The 16,075-nt window shown below is 60.7% G+C and overlaps 1 protein-coding gene across 2 annotated transcripts in view; it reads right to left on the bottom strand.

Annotated features, from left to right (window-relative positions):
* Positions 1-12,035, bottom strand: part of LOC140402988 (uncharacterized) — an 89,411-nt gene extending 77,376 nt beyond the window's left edge. Inside the window, exons 1-2 of one of the 2 annotated variants that reach the window (XR_011938205.1) lie at positions 11,834-12,035; positions 4,950-5,077 (exon numbers count right to left, since the gene is read on the bottom strand). Coding sequence is in view for 1 of the 2 variants with exons in the window: in XM_072490643.1 (XP_072346744.1) it covers positions 4,950-5,077; positions 11,834-11,872 (167 nt within the window). In the remaining variant the exon portion in view is untranslated. The remainder of the gene's footprint in view (positions 1-4,949; positions 5,078-11,833) is intronic. The other variant, XM_072490643.1, reaches the window with a different exon arrangement.
* Positions 12,036-16,075: the final 4,040 nt, after the last annotated feature.

Below are 16,075 nucleotides of genomic sequence, written 5' to 3' on the forward strand. Positions count from 1 at the left end.
GTTGGGGGGCGGTGGGGAGTTGGGGGGGTGGTGGGGAGTTGGGGGGATGGTGGGGAGTTGGGGGTAGGTGGGAAACTGGGGGTGATGGTGGGGAGTTGGGGGGATGGTTGATAGTTGGGGGGGTGGGGTGTTGGGGGGGTGGTGGGGAGTTGGGGGGGATGGTGGGTTGGGGGTGGCGGGGAGTTCGGGGGTGGTGGGGAGTTGGTGGGATGGTGGCGAGTTGGGGGGGATGGTGGGGAGTTGGGGGGGATTGTGGGGGGTCGGGGGGCGGTGGGGAGTTGGGGGGCTTTTGGGGAGTTGGGGGGATGGTGGGGCGGTGGGGAGTTGGGGGGATGGTGGGTAGTTGGGGGGGATGGTGGGGAGTTGGGGGGAGGTAGGGAGTTGGGGGATGGTGGGGAGTTGGGGGGTGGCGGGGAGTTGGGTGGATGGTGGGGAGTTGGGGGGGTGGGGAGTTGGGGGATGGTGGGGAGTTGGGGGGATGGTGGGGGCAGTGGGGAGTTGGGGGATGGTGGGAGTTGGGGGGTGGTGGGGAGTTGGGGGGGATGGTGGGGAGTTGGGGACTTGGGGGATGGTGGGTAGTTGGGGGGGATGGTGGGGTGTTGGGGGGATGGGGAGTTGGGGGATGGTGGGGAGTTGGGGGGATGATGGGGGCGCTGGGGAGTTGGGGGATGGTGGGGCGTTGGGGGATGGTGGGGAGTTGGGGGGGATGGTGGGGAGTTGGGGAGTTGTGGGGGATGGTGGGGAGTTGGGGGGGATGGTGGGGAGTTGGGGAGTTGGGGGGGATGGTCTGAAGTTGGGGGAAGTTGGGAGTTGGGGGATGGTGGGGAGTTGGGGGGGTGGTGGGGGGTTGGGGGGGAGTTGAGGGGGATGGTGAGGAGTTGTGGGGATGGTGGGGAGTTGGGGTGGGGTGGTGGGGAGTTGGGGGGATGGTGGGGAGTTGGGGGGGAGTTGAGGGGGATGGTGAGGAGTTGGGGGGGATGGTGGGGAGTTGGGAGGGTGGTGGGGAGTTGGGGGGATGGTGGGGAGTAGGTGAGTTGGGGGGAGTTGGGGGGTTGGTGGGGAGTTGGGGGGGAGTTGAGGGAGATGGTGAGGAGTTGGGGGGGATGGTGGGGTGTTGGGGGGATGGTGGGGAGTTGGGGGGATGGTGGGGAGTTGGGGGGGGTGGGGAGTTGGGGGTATGGTGGGGAGTTGGGGGGATGGTGGGGGCGATGGGGAGTTGGGGTGATGGTGCGGAGTTGGGGGGATGGTGGGGAGTTGGGGGGGATGGTGGGGATTTGGGGGGTGGCGGGGTGTTGGGGGGATTGTGGGGAGTTGGGGGATGGTGGGGAGTTGGGGGGTGGTGGGGAGTTGGGGGGATGGTGGGGAGTTGGGGGGATGGTGGGGAGTTGGGGGTGGTGGGGAGTTGGGGGGTGGTGGGGAGTTGGTGGGATGGTGGGGAGTTGGGGGGTGGTGGGAGTTGGGGGGTGGCGGGGAGTTGGGGGAATGGTGGGGAGTTGGGGGTGGTGGGGAGTTGGGGGGGATGGTGGGGAGTTGGGGGGGATGGTGGGGAGTTGGGGGGATGGTGGGGAGTTGGGGGTGGTGGGGAGTTGGGTAGTTGGGGGGAGTTGGGGGATGGTGGGAGTTGGGGGGATGGTGGGGAGTTGGGGGGATGGTGGGGAGTTGGGGGGGATGGTGGGGAGTTGGGTGGAATGGTGGGGAGTTGCGGGGGATGGTGGGGAGTTGGGGGGGAGTTGAGGGGGATGTTGGGGAGTTGGGGGATGGTGGGGAGTTGGGGGGGGGTGGGGAGTTGGGGGGGAGTTGAGGGGGATGGTGGGGAGTTGGGGGGGGATGGTGTGTAGTTGGGGGGGGTGGTGGGATTTGGGGGGATGGTGGGGAGTTGGGGGATGTGGTGGGGAGTTGGGGGGGGTTGAGGGGGATGGTGGGGAGTTGGGGGATGGTGGGGAGTTGGGGGGTGGTGGGGAGTTGGGGGGGAGTTGAGGGGGATGTTGGGGAGTTGGGGGGGGGATGGTGGGGAGTTGGGGGGTTGGTGGGGCGTTTGGGGGTGGTGGGGAGTTGGGGGGAGTTGAGGGGGATGTTGGGGAGTTGGGGGGATGGTGGGGAGTTGGGGGGTGGTGGGGAGTTGGGGGATGGTGGGGAGTTGGGGAGTTGGGGGGGAGTTGGGGAGTTGGGGGGGGATGGTGGGGAGTTGTGGGGGTGGTGGGGAGTTGGAGGGTGGTGGGGAGTTGGGGGGATGGTGGGGAGTTGGGGAGTTGGGGGGGAGTTGGGGGGATGGTGGGGAGTTGGGGGGGAGTTGGGGGATGGTGGTGAGTTGGGGGGTGGTGGGGAGTTGGGGTGGTGGGGAGTTGGGGCTGATTGTGGGGGAGGGGGGAGTTGGGGGGTTGGTGGGGAGTTGGGGGTGGTGGGGAGTTGGGGGTGATTGTGGGGAGGGGGGAGTTGGGGGGTTGGTGGGGAGTTGGGGGTGGTGGGGAGTTGGGGGTGATTGTGGGGGAGGGGGGAGTTGGGGGGATGGTGGGGAGTTGGGGGTGGTGGGGAGTTGGGGGTGATTGTGGGGGAGGGGGGAGTTGGGGGATGGTGGGGAGTTGGGGGGGATGTTGGGGAGTTGGGGGGGATGGTGGGGAGTTGGGGGGATGGTGGGGAGTTGGGGGTGGTGGGGAGTTGGGGGTGATTGTGGGGGAGGGGGAAGTTGGGGGGATGGTGGGGAGTTGGGGGGATGGTGGGGAGTTGGGGGTGGTGGGGTGTTGGGGGTGGTGGGGAGTTGGGGGTGGTGGGGAGTTGGGGGGGGATGGTGGGGAGTTGGGGGGGATGCTGGGGAGTTGGGGTGGTGGGGAGTTGGGGGTGATTGTGGGGGAGGGGGGAGTTGGGGGGATGGTGGGGAGTTGGGTAGTTGGGGTGGAGATGGGGGGGATGGCGGGGAGTTGGGTTGATTGTGGGGAGTTGGGGGGATGGTGGGGAGTTGGGGAGTTGGGGGGGATGGTGGGGGAGGGGGGAGTTGGGGGGATGGTGGGAAGTTGGGGGTTGGTGGGGAGTTGGGGGTGATTGTGGGGGAGGGGGGAGTTGGGGGGAGGGTGGGGAGTTGGGGGGATGATGGGGAGTTGGGGGTGATTGTGGGGGAGGGGGGAGTTGGGGGGATGGTGGGGAGTTGGGGGCGGTGGGGAGTTGGGGTTGATTGTGGGGGAGGGGGGGTTGGGGGGATGGTGGGGAGTTGGGGGGGGTGGCGGGGAGTTGGGGGGTGATTGTGGGGGAGGGGGAGTTGGGGAGATGGTGGGGAGTTGGGGGTGATTGTGGGGGGAGGGGGGAGTTGGGGGGATGGTGGGGAGTTGGGGGTGGTGGGGAGTTGGGGGTGATTGTGGGGGAGGGGGGAGTTGGGGGATGGCGGAGAGTTGGGGTGGTGGGGAGTTGGGGATGATTGTGGGGGAGGGGGGAATTGGGGGGGTTGGGCAGTTGGGGGGGATGGTGGGGAGTTGGGAGTTGGGGGGAGTTGGGGAGTTGGGGGGGTGGCGGGGAGTTGGGGGTGGTGGGGAGTTGGGGTGATTGTGGGGGGAGGGAGGAGTTGGGGGGATGGTGGGGAGTTGGGGAGTTGCGGAGTTGGGGGGGATGGTGGGGAGTTGGGGGGGATGGTGGGGAGTTGGGGGGATGGTGGGGAGTTGGGGCGTTGGGGGGGAGTTGGGGGGGGTTGGTGGGGAGTTGGGGGGGATGGTGGGGAGTTGGGGGTGATTGTGGTGGAGGGGGAGTTAGGGGATGGTGGGGAGTTGGGGAGTTGGGGGGGATGGTGGGGAGTTGGGGGTGGTGGGGAGTTGGGGGTGATTGTGGGGGAGGGGGAGTTGGGGGGTTGGTGGGGAGTTGGGGAGTTGGGGGGGATGGTGGGGAGTTGGGGGGAATGGTGGGGAGTTGGGGGTGATTGTGGGGGTGGGGGGAGTTGGGGGGATGGTGGGGAGTTGGGGAGTGGTGGGGAGTTGGGGGTGATTGTGGGGGAGGGGGAAGTTGGGGGGATGGTGGGGAGTTGGGGGGTGGTGGGGAGTTGGGAGTTGGGGGGGATGGTGGGGAGTTGGGGGTGATTGTGGGGGTGGCGGGGATTTGGGGGGTGGTGGGAGTTGGGGGGATGGTGGGGAGTTGTGGGGGATTGTGGGGGAGGGGGGAGTTGGGGGTGATTGTGGGGGTGGCGGGGGAGTTGGGGGTGGTGGGGAGTTGGGGGGATGGTGGGGAGTTGGGGGTGGTGGGGAGTTGGGGGTGGTGGGGGGGGTGGGGGGTGTGGGGGGGGGGGGGGGTGGGGGGGTGGGGGTGGGGGTGGGTTGGTGGGGGGGTTGGGGGGTGGGGGGTGGGGAGGTTGGGGGGGTGGGGGGGAGTTGGGGGGGGGGGTGGGGGAGTTGGGGGGGTGGTGGGTTGGTGGGGGTTGGGGGGTGGTGGGGGTGGGGGGGGTGGGGGGATGGTGGGGGGAGTGGGGGGTGGTGTGGGTTGGGGGGGGGTGGTGGGGGGAGGTTGGGGGGGTTGGGGGGAGTTGGGGGGGATGGTGGGGAGTTGGGGGGTGGTGGGGGGTGGGGGGGTGGTGGGGGGGGGGGGTGGGGGAGTGGGGGTGTTGGGGGTGGGGGGTGGGGGTGGTGGGGAGTTGGGGTGGGGGGAGTTGGGGGATGGGGTTGGGGAGGAGTTGGGGGTGGTGGGAGTTGGGGTGTGGGGGAGGGGGGTTGGCGATGGTAGGGAGTTGGGGGGGTGGTGGGGAGTTGGGGGTGATTGTGGGGGAGGGGGGAAGTTGGGGGGATGGTGGGGAGTTGGGGGTGGTGGGAGTTGGGGGGATGGTGGGGAGTTGGGGGGGTGGCGGGGAGTTGGGGGGATGGTGGGGAGTTGGGGGGATGGTGGGGAGTTGGGGGGGAGTTGGGGGGATGGTGGGGAGTTGGGGGGGAGTTGGGGAGTTGGGGGGTGGCGGGGAGTTGGGGTGGGGGGAGATGGGAACTCACGGGGAACGTCCCTCGCTATCCAGCTTGGTGACCACAGTGCCGCCTTTGAGCATGGTGGCCAGCTTGTCCACGTCCCGCCTGTCCACTGCGGCCAGCAGCCTCTTGTCCGCCTTGTTCCATCTGTCCACCTGTCGGAGAATTCGAGACCTGGTTGAGGGACGGGCTGGAGCACATCCATTCACCCCCCCCCCCCCCCCGCCTTCTCGAAGAGACGGACCCCAATCTGCCGTCCCATCTGACCAGTACACAGTGCGGACTGACAATGTTTGACCACGGCTTGTTTGCATCATCCAATGAGACCCTGACCCTACCACAGCCCCGGATCCAACAGTACAGTACCGATGAATCTTTAAATATCATACATGTGCCAGGGGCCTGAGGCCCGAATCTCGGCTTCATTTATAAATGGACCGAGACAAACCCTTGCCCGAACGGCTGGAGTGTGTGCTAGAAACCCAATTGACTGGGGTCACCAGAGACATTGAAAATGGTGACGCAGTCAGGGAACAAATCATCCTCCACAAATCTGTGTTAACCATCCACACGCGATAGACCTGACCCCGCAATCCACGCTGACACGCCCAGGGTTAGTACTGAGGGAGCTCCGCACTGTCAGAGGGTCAGTACTGAGGGAGCGCCGCACTGTCAGAGGGTCAGCACTGAGGGAGGGCCGCACTGTCAGAGGGTCAGTACTGAGGGAGCGCCGCACTGTCAGAGGGTCAGTACTGAGGGAGTGCTGCACTGTCAGAGGGTCAGTACTGAGGGAGTGCCACACTGTCAGAGGGTCAGTACTGAGGGAGCGCCGCACTGTCAGAGGGTTAGTACTGAGGGAGTGCTGCACTGTCAGAGGGTCAGTACTGAGGGAGTGCCGCACTGTCAGAGGGTCAGTACTGAGGGAGTGCCGCACTGTCAGAGGGTCAGTACTGAGGGAGTGCCGCACTGTCAGAGGGTCAGTACTGAGGGAGTGCCGCACTGTCAGGGGGTCAGTACTGAGGGAGCGCCGCACTGTCAGAGGGTCAGTACTGAGGGAGTGCCGCACTGTCAGAGGGTCAGTACTGAGGGAGTGCCGCACTGTCAGAGGGTCAGTACTGAGGGAGCGCCGCACTGTCAGAGGGTCAGTACTGAGGGAGTGCCGCACTGTCAGAGGGTCAGTACTGAGGGAGGGCCGCACTGTCAGAGGGTCAGTACTGAGGGAGCGCCGCACTGTCAGAGGGTCAGTACTGAGGGAGTGCCGCACTGTCAGAGGGTCAGTACTGAGGGAGTGCTGCACTGTCAGAGGGTCAGTACTGAGGGAGTGCCGCACTGTCAGAGGGTCAGTACTGAGGGAGCGCCGCACTGTCAGAGGGTCAGTACTGAGGGAGTGCTGCACTGTCAGAGGGTCAGTACTGAGGGAGTGCTGCACTGTCAGAGGGTCAGTACTGAGGGAGCTCCGCACTGTCAGAGGGTCAGTACTGAGGGAGTGCTGCACTGTCAGAGGGTCAGTACTGAGGGAGCTCCGCACTGTCAGAGGGTCAGTACTGAGGGAGTGCTGCACTGTCAGAGGGTCAGTACTGAGGGAGCGCCGCACTGTCAGAGGGTCAGTGCTGAGGGAGTGCCGCACTGTCAGAGGGTCAGTACTGAGGGAGTGCCGCACTGTTAGAGGGTCAGTACTGAGGGAGCGCCGCACTGTGGGAGGGTCAGTACTGAGGGAGTGCCGCACTGTTAGAGGGTCAGTACTGAGGGACCGCCGCACTGTCAGATGGACAGTACTGAGGGAGTGCCGCACTGTGGGAGGGTCAGTACTGAGGGAGTGCCGCTCTGTCAGAGGGTCAATACTGAGGGAGCGCCGCACTGTCAGAGGGTCAGTACTGAGGGAGTGCCGCACTGTCAGAGGGTCAGTACTGAGGGAGTGCCGCACTGTGGGAGGGTCAGTACTGAGGGAGTGCCGCACTGTCAGAGGGTCAGTACTGAGGGAGCACTGCACTGTCGGAGCGTCAGTACTGAGGGAGCGCCGCACTGTGGGAGAGTCAGTACTGAGGGAGCACTGCACTGTCGGAGCGTCAGTACTGAGGGAGTGCCGCACTATCAGAGGGTCAGTATTGAGGGAGCGCCGCACTGTCAGAGGGTCAGCAATGAGGGAGTGCCGCACTGTTAAAGGGTCAGTACTGAGGGAGTGCCGCACTGTGGTAGGGTCAGTACTGAGGGAGCTCCGCACTGTCAGAGAGTCAGTACTGAGGGAGTGCCGCACTGTCAGAGGGTCAGTACTGAGGGAGTGCCGCACTGTCAGAGGGTCAGTACTGAGGGAGTGCCGCACTGTGGGAGGGTCAGTACTGAGGGAGTGCCGCACTGTCAGAGGGTCAGTACTGAGGGAGCGCCGCACTGTCAGAGGGTCAGTACTGAGGGAGTGCCGCACTGTCAGAGGGTCAGTACTGAGGGAGCTTCGCACTGTCAGAGGGTCAGTACTGAGGGAGCTCCGCACTGTCAGAGGGTCAGTACTGAGGGAGTGCCGCACTGTCAGAGGGTCAGTACTGAGGGAGTGCTGCACTGTGGGAGGGTCAGTACTGAGGGAGTGCCGCACTGTCAGAGGGCCAGTACTGAGGGAGTGCCGCACTGTGGGAGGGTCAGTACTGAGGGAGTGCCGCACTGTCAGAGGGTCAGTACTGAGGGAGCGCCGCACTGTCAGAGGGTCAGTACTGAGGGAGTGCCACACTGTCAGAGGGTCAGTTCTGAGGGAGCGCCGCACTGTCAGAGGGTCAGTACTGAGGGAGTGCTGCACTGTCAGAGGGTCAGTACTGAGGGAGCGCCGCACTGTCAGAGGGTCAGTACTGAGGGAGCGCCGCACTGTCAGAGGGTCAGTACTGAGGGAGCGCCGCACTGTCAGAGGGTCAGTACCGAGGGAGTGCCGCACTGTCGGAGGGTCAGTACTGAGGGAGTGCCGCACTGTCAGAGGGTCAGTACTGAGGGAGTGCTGCACTGTCAGAGGGTCAGTATTGAGGGAGCGCCGCACTGTCAGAGGGTCAGTACTGAGGGAGTGCCGCACTGTCAGAGGGTCAGTACTGAGGGAGTGCCGCACTGTCGGAGGTTCAGTACTGAAGGAGCCACCGCACTGTGGGAGGGTCAGTTCTGAGGGAGCGCTGCACTGTCGGAGGGTCAGTACTGAGGGAGTGCCGCACTGTCAGAGGGTCAGTACTGAGGGAGTGCCGCACTGTCAGAGGGCCAGTAGTGAGGGAGTGCCGCACTGTCAGAGGGTCAGTACTGAGGGAGTGCTGCACTGTCGGAGGATCAGTACTGAGGGAGTGCCGCACTGTGGGAGGGTCAGTACTGAGGGAGCACTGCACTGTCGGAGCGTCAGTACTGAGGGAGTGCCGCACTATCAGAGGGTCAGTATTGAGGGAGCGCCGCACTGTCAGAGGGTCAGCAATGAGGGAGTGCCGCACTGTCAGAGGGTCAGTACTGAGGGAGTGCCGCACTGTGGGAGGGTCAGTACTGAGGGAGCTCCGCACTGTCAGAGAGTCAGTACTGAGGGAGTGCCGCACTGTCAGAGGGTCAGTACTGAGGGAGTGCCGCACTGTCAGAGGGTCAGTACTGAGGGAGTGCCGCACTGTGGAAGGGTCAGTACTGAGGGAGTGCCGCACTTTCAGAGGGTCAGTACTGAGGGAGCACTGCACTGTCGGAGCGTCAGTACTGAGGGAGTGCCGCACTATCAGAGCGTCAGTACTGAGGGAGCGCCGCACTGTCAGAGGGTCAGCACTGAGGGAGTGCCGCACTGTCAGAGGGTCAGTACTGAGGGAGTGCCGCACTGTGGGAGGGTCAGTACTGAGGGAGCTCCGCACTGTGGGAGGGTCAGTACAGAGGGAGCGCCGCACTGTCAGAGGGTCAGTACTGAGGGAGTGCCGCACTCTCAGAGGGTCAGTACCGAGGGAGCGCCGCACTGTCAGAGGGTCAGTGCTGAGGGAGTGCCGCACTGTCAGAGGGTCAGTACTGAGGGAGTGCCGCACTGTTAGAGGGTCAGTACTGAGGGAGCGCCGCACTGTGGGAGGGTCAGTACTGAGGGAGTGCCGCACTGTTAGAGGGTCAGTACTGAGGGACCGCCGCACTGTCAGATGGACAGTACTGAGGGAGTGCCGCACTGTGGGAGGGTCAGTACTGAGGGAGTGCCGCTCTGTCAGAGGGTCAATACTGAGGGAGCGCCGCACTGTCAGAGGGTCAGTACTGAGGGAGTGCCGCACTGTCAGAGGGTCAGTACTGAGGGAGTGCCGCACTGTGGGAGGGTCAGTACTGAGGGAGTGCCGCACTGTCAGAGGGTCAGTACTGAGGGAGCACTGCACTGTCGGAGCGTCAGTACTGAGGGAGCGCCGCACTGTGGGAGAGTCAGTACTGAGGGAGCACTGCACTGTCGGAGCGTCAGTACTGAGGGAGTGCCGCACTATCAGAGGGTCAGTATTGAGGGAGCGCCGCACTGTCAGAGGGTCAGCAATGAGGGAGTGCCGCACTGTTAAAGGGTCAGTACTGAGGGAGTGCCGCACTGTGGTAGGGTCAGTACTGAGGGAGCTCCGCACTGTCAGAGAGTCAGTACTGAGGGAGTGCCGCACTGTCAGAGGGTCAGTACTGAGGGAGTGCCGCACTGTCAGAGGGTCAGTACTGAGGGAGTGCCGCACTGTGGGAGGGTCAGTACTGAGGGAGTGCCGCACTGTCAGAGGGTCAGTACTGAGGGAGCACTGCACTGTCGGAGCGTCAGTACTGAGGGAGTGCCGCACTATCAGAGGGTCAGTACTGAGGGAGCGCTGCACTGTCAGAGGGTCAGCACTGAGGGAGTGCCGCACTGTCAGAGGATCAGTACTGAGGGAGTGCCGCACTGTGGGAGGGTCAGTACTGAGGGAGCTCCGCACTGTCAGAGGGTCAGTACTGAGGGAGTGCCGCACTGTCAGAGGGTCAGTACTGAGGGAGCGCCGCACTGTCAGAGGGTCAGTGCTGAGGGAGTGCCGCACTGTCAGAGGGTCAGTACTGAGGGAGTGCCGCACTGTTAGAGGGTCAGTACTGAGGGAGTGCTGCACTGTCAGAGGGTCAGTACTGAGGGAGTGCTGCACTGTCAGTGGGTCAGTACTGAGGGAGCGCCGCACTGTCAGAGAGTCAGTACTGAGGTTGTGCCGCATTGTCAGAGGGTCAGTACTGAGGGAGTGCTGCACTGTCAGTGGGTCAGTACTGAGGGAGTGCTGCACTGTCAGTGGGTCAGTACTGAGGGAGTGCTGCACTGTCAGTGGGTCAGTACTGAGGGAGTGCTGCACTGTCATAGGGTCAGTACTGAGGGAGTGCTGCACTGTCAGAGGGTCAGTACGGAGGTAGTGTTGCACTGTTAGAGGGTCAGTACTGAGGGAGCGCCGCACTGTCAGAGGGTCAGTACTGAGGGAGCGCCGCACTGTCAGAGAGTCAGTACTGAGGGAGCGCTGCACTGTTAGAGGGTCAGTACTGAGGGAGCGCCGCACTGTCAGAGGGTCAGTACTGAGGGAGTGCTGCACTGTCAGAGGTTCAGTACTGAGGGAGCGCCGCACTGTCAGAGGGTCAGTACTGAGGGAGTGCCGCACTGTCGGAGGGTCAGTACTGAGGGAGCGCCACACTGTCAGAGAGTCAGTACTGAGGGAGCGCTGCACTGTTAGAGGGTCAGTACTGAGGGAGCGCCGCACTGTCAGAGGGTCAGTACTGAGGGAGTGCTGCACTGTCAGAGGATCAGTACTGAGGGAGCGCCGCACTGTCAGAGAGTCAGTACTGAGGGAGCGCTGCACTGTTAGAGGGTCAGTACTGAGGGAGCGCCGCACTGTCAGAGGGTCAGTACTGAGGGAGTGCTGCACTGTCAGAGGGTCAGTACTGAGGGAGCGCCGCACTGTCAGAGGGTCAGTACTGAGGGAGTGCTGCACTGTCAGAGGTTCAGTACTGAGGGAGTGCCGCACTGTCAGAGGGTCAGTACTGAGGGAGTGCTGCACTGTCAGAGGGTCAGTACTGAGGGAGTGTCGCACTGTCAGAGGGTCAGTACTGAGGGAGCGCTGCACTGTGGGAGGGTCAGTACTGAGGGAGTGCCGCACTGTCAGAGGGTCAGTACTGAGGGAGCTCCGCGCTGTCAGAGGGTCAGTACTGAGGGAGTGCCGCACTGTCAGAGCGTCAGTACTGATCGAGCGCCGCACTGTCAGAGAGTCAGTACTGAGGGAGTGCCGCACTGTCAGAGGGTCAGTACTGAGGGAGTGCCGCACTGTCAGAGGGTCAGTACTGAGGGAGTGCCGCACTGTCAGAGGGTCAGTACTGAGGGAGCGCTGCACTGTCAGAGGGTCAGTACTGAGGGAGCGCCGCACTGTCAGAGGGTCAGTACTGAGGGAGCGCCGCACTGTCAGAGGGTCAGTACTGAGGGAGTGCCGCACTGTCAGAGGGTCAGTACTGAGGGATCGCCGCACTGTCAGAGGGTCAGTACTGAGGGAGCGCCGCACTGTCAGAGGGTCAGTACTGAGGGAGCGCCACAACACACTATTGTAAAGGAATCCGTGGCTGACTTTGGAAAATAAGCAGAGGTGAGTTTGGAGGTGGCAGCGGAGGAGGCAGGGCCCAGGGTGGTGGTAAAGTCCCCCTGAGTCTCGGGGCAAACATTTGGCCCTCGGCCAACATCACAAAATACCGTCGATCCGGGCTGCTACCTGGGACGCTAACGCTGCGATAACGGTGCTGTGCAGCTGTGAGGCAGGGATCGGAGGGAGTCCTCCTCCGCCCGCAATGCGTTTGGTGGTCACCCGTGAGAGTGAAGCGGCGATCACCGCAAAACTTTCATCCACACTTGACGCCTCCTCTGCAAGGGAATCCCCAGGGAGACAGCGACAGAGGGAGGGAGGGAGAGGGATGATGGGAGGTCTAAACGGCTTACGTACGGGAAGCTTCGCCGGCGGGGAGCAGAAAATCCGTTTCATTCCGTCCGCTGCTGCCAGGAATCCTTCCGGTTGGGAATGAGCGAGGCCGGGTAGCCCTAGGTCACCCCCCACTCAGGGTAATGCTGGGGAGCTTCTTCCATCCCATGCACATGAACCAATAATTTTCCCAGCTTCACCCACAGTGTGTCATCTCTGCCTGAGGCAGTTTGCGAGCAGGCGATTTGCTCAAAACAGCACCGACACACCTCACTACATACCTGGGCCGTGCACTGACATGTCAGAGAGCACGGTCGCTCACGGGGCATGTTCAGAATCGTGCCTCAGAAGGGCGACTCCTCTCTCTGTCTCGCTCTCTCTTTCTGTCCCTCTCTCTCTCTCCCTCTCTGCCTCTCTCTGTCTCTCTCTCTCTGTCTCTCGCTCTCTCTCTCTGTCTGTCTCTCTCTCTCTCTCTCTCTCCCTCTCTGTCACTCTGTCTGTCTGTCTGTCTCTCTCTCTATGTCTGTCTCTCACTCTCTCTGTCTCTCCCTCTCTCTCCCTCTCTCTCTGTCTCCCTCTCTGTCTCTCCCTCTCTCTCTGTCTCTCTCTATCTCTGTCTCTCACTCTCTCTATCTCTCCCTCTCTCTCCCCCTCTCTTTGTCTCTCTCTGTCTCTCTCTCTGTCCCTCTCTCTCTCTCCCTCTCTGCCTCTCTCTGTCTCTCTCTCTCTGTGTCTCTCTCTCTCTCTCTCTCTGTCTCTCTCTCTCTCTCTCTCTCTCCCTCTCTGTCACTCTGTCTGTCTGTCTGTCTCTCTCTCTATGTCTGTCTCTCACTCTCTCTGTCTCTCCCTCTCTCTCCCTCTCTCTCTGTCTCTCTCTCTGTCTCTCTCTCTCTATCTCTGTCTCTCACTCTCTCTATCTCTCCTTCTCTCTCCCCCTCTCTTTGTCTCTCTCTCTCTGTCTCTCTCTGTGTCTCTCTCTCTCTCTCTGTCTCTCTCTCTGTCTCTCTCTCCGTGTCTCTCTCTCTCTGTCTCTCTCTCTGTCTCTCTCTCTCTCTCTGTCTCTCTCTCTCTCTGTCTCTCAAAAAGAACAAAGATCAAAGAAAAGTACAGCACAGGAACAGGCCCTTCGGCCCTCCAAGCCCGTGCCGACCATGCTGCCCGTCCAAACTAAAATCTTCTATACTTCCTGGGTCCGTATCCCTCTATTCCCATCCTATTCATGTATTTGTCAAGATGTCCCTGAGAAGTCACTATCGTCCCTGCTTCCACCACCTCCTCCGGCAGCGAGGTTCAGGCACCCACTACCCTCTGTGTAAAAAAACTTGCCTCGTACATCTACTCTAAACCTTGCCCCTCTCACCTTAAACCTATGCCCCCTAGTAATTGACCCCTCTACCCTGGGGAAAAGCCTCTGACTATCCACTCTGTCTATGCCCCTCCTAATTTTGGAGACCTCTATCAGGTCGCCCCTCAACCTCCTTCGTTCCAGTGAGAACAAACCGAGTTTATTCAACCGCTCCTCATAGCTAATGCCCTCCATACCAGGCAACATCCTGGTAAATCTCTTCTGCACCCTCTCTAAAGCCTCCACGTCCTTCTGGTAGTGTGGCGACCGGAATTGAACACTATACTCCAAGTGTGGCCTAACTAAGGTTCTATACAGCTGCAACATGACTTGCCAATTCTTATACTCAATGTCCCGGCCAATGAAGGCAAGCATGCCGTATGCCTCCTTGACTACCTTCTCCACCTGTGTTGCCCCTTTCAGTGACCTGTGGACCTGCACACCTAGATCTCTCTGACTGTCAATACCTTTGAGGGTTCTACCATTCACTGTATATTCCCTACCTGCAGACCTTCCAACATGCATTACCTCACATTTGTCCGGATTAAACTCCATCTGCCATCTCTCCGCCCAAGTCTCCAACCGATCTAAATCCTGCTGTATCCTCTGACAGTCCTCATCGCTATTTCTCCCTCTCTCTCCCTCTCTCTTTGTCTCTCTCTCTCTGTCTCTCTCTCTGTCTCTCTCTCTCTGTCTCTCTCTCTATCTCTGTCTCTCTGCCTTACTACTCTGAATCAGAAATGTGTGGGTTCGAGTTGTCACTGAAGTGTTGGGTGCTCTGCTACACAGACGAACCAACACAGTTGCGAATGGTACAACTCAGTTTTATTACTAACATTTATTTACAGTGGTAAACTGGTTCCTGAGGTTCGATCATAACCCTAGAATCTGTGGACCTACTCCTAATACTATGTTGGAGTGGCACTCAGCACATGGTGGATGTCTGAGTGGCTTGCTGTGAGCTCTGTGCCCTGAGCTGTCTCCTGCTGGAATGCCCGGGAAGTGTCGTGTTCCCTGTTTTGTACTGTGTATGCTCTTGCCTGTGATTGGCTGTGGTGTTGTGTGTGTGTTGATTGGTCCGTTGATCTGTCCATCAGCATGTATGTATGTTTGTACCATGATGTTTCCCTGAATATCATGACATCCCCCCTTTTTTACAAGAACATGTGCCTATGTGGTTATAAATAGAGATGTGTACTGAGTACAGCTGAATGTGTGTCTGTGCAATATCTACAGCATGTACATGGGGCTAAACTATATACAAGGGGCGACGTCGGGTGAGACATAACAACGAGGTTGTACCATAAACAAAGAACGGGGAAATGTTGAACGACAAAACGAACTCCTGTAACGAAAAGGAAGAACAGAAACATATTAACTCAGCGGTATTATGAGTTCAATGTACAAACAGGCTCATAAGTCCAGCCTAGTAGGTGGGCGACGAATTCGGGTTGACCGCCTCAAGGGTGGGTCTGGATCCATCGGCTGGTGGGTCCTGGTTGGAGACATTCGGTTCCCATCAATGACCGCAACACGGAAGGCGTCCCGGTCGTCTGTGTCACTGGTCTGGATGTCGTCTGGGCACGACTCGTAGTAAGGAGGCTGAATGGTCCGCTCGTCCCTGCGAGGCTGTCGGAATTGGGGAACATTGGCAGGTTGAGCTGCTCGACAGCAGGCAGCGTAGTGGCCCATCCTGCCACAGCGGAGGCATTGTCGGTTTCTTGCCGGACATTGCCGCTTTAAATGTGCGGCTCCGCAGTTGCCGCACGCCGTGATGTCATGGCGTTCGTTGCGCCACCGCGCATGCGCAGTTCGGTCTTGCGTCGAGCGCGCCTGCGCATCACGTCCCTCTGTGTCGACGTCGTTTTTGGCGCGCACAAACGCGGGAGGCCCCGGAAAGCGCGCGAAATGGCCGCCCTCGTCCGGGCCGCGGGCCGGGAGGAACTCGATCGCCTGGACCCGTTCGGCCTCGTAGGACCCCTGCCTCGCCGATCCGGCCGCGTAGGACCCCTGCCTCGCCGATCCGGCCGCGTAGGACCCCTGCCCCGCCGATTCGGCCGCCTGGAATTGGGAGTAGCGGCTCGAACAAAGAAAAAAGAACAAAGAAATGTACAGCACAGGAACAGGCCCTTCGGCCCTCCAAGCCCGTGCCGACCATGCTGCCCGACTAAACTACAATCTTCTATACTTCCTGGGTCCGTATCCCTCTATTCCCATCCTATTCATGTATTTGTCAAGATGCCCCTTAAATGTCCCTATCGTCCCTGCTTCCACCACCTCCTCCGGCAGCGAGTTCCAGGCACCCACTACCCTCTGTGTAAAAAAACTTGCCTCGTACATCTCCTCGAAACCTTGCCCCTCGCACCTTAAACCTATGCCCCCTAGTAATTGACCCCTCTACCCTGGGGAAAAGCCTCTGACTATCCACTCTGTCTATGCCCCTCATAATTCTATCAGGTCGCCCCTCAACCTCCTTCGTTCCAGTGAGAACAAACCGAGTTTATTCAACCGCTCCTCATAGCTAATGCCCTCCATACCAGGCAACATTCTGGTAAATCTCTTCTGCACCCTCTCTAAAGCCTCCACATCCTTCTGGTAGTGTGGCGACCAGAATTGAACACTATACTCCAAGTGTGGCCTAACTAAGGTTCTATACAGCTGCAACATGACTTGCCAATTCTTATACTCAATGCCCCGACCAATGAAGGCAAGCATGCTGTATGCCTTCTTGACTACCTTCTCCACCTGTGTTGCCCCTTTCAGTGACCTGTGGACCTGTACTCCTAGATCTCTTTGACTTTCAATATTCTTGAGGGTTCTACCATTCACTGTATATTCCCTACCTGCATTAGACCTTCCAAAATGCATTACCTCACATTTGTCCGGATTAAACTCCATCTGCCATCTCTCCGCCCAAGTCT

This window comes from Scyliorhinus torazame, chromosome 26 (genome assembly GCF_047496885.1).
Source record: "Scyliorhinus torazame isolate Kashiwa2021f chromosome 26, sScyTor2.1, whole genome shotgun sequence".
NCBI lineage: Eukaryota > Metazoa > Chordata > Chondrichthyes > Carcharhiniformes > Scyliorhinidae > Scyliorhinus > Scyliorhinus torazame.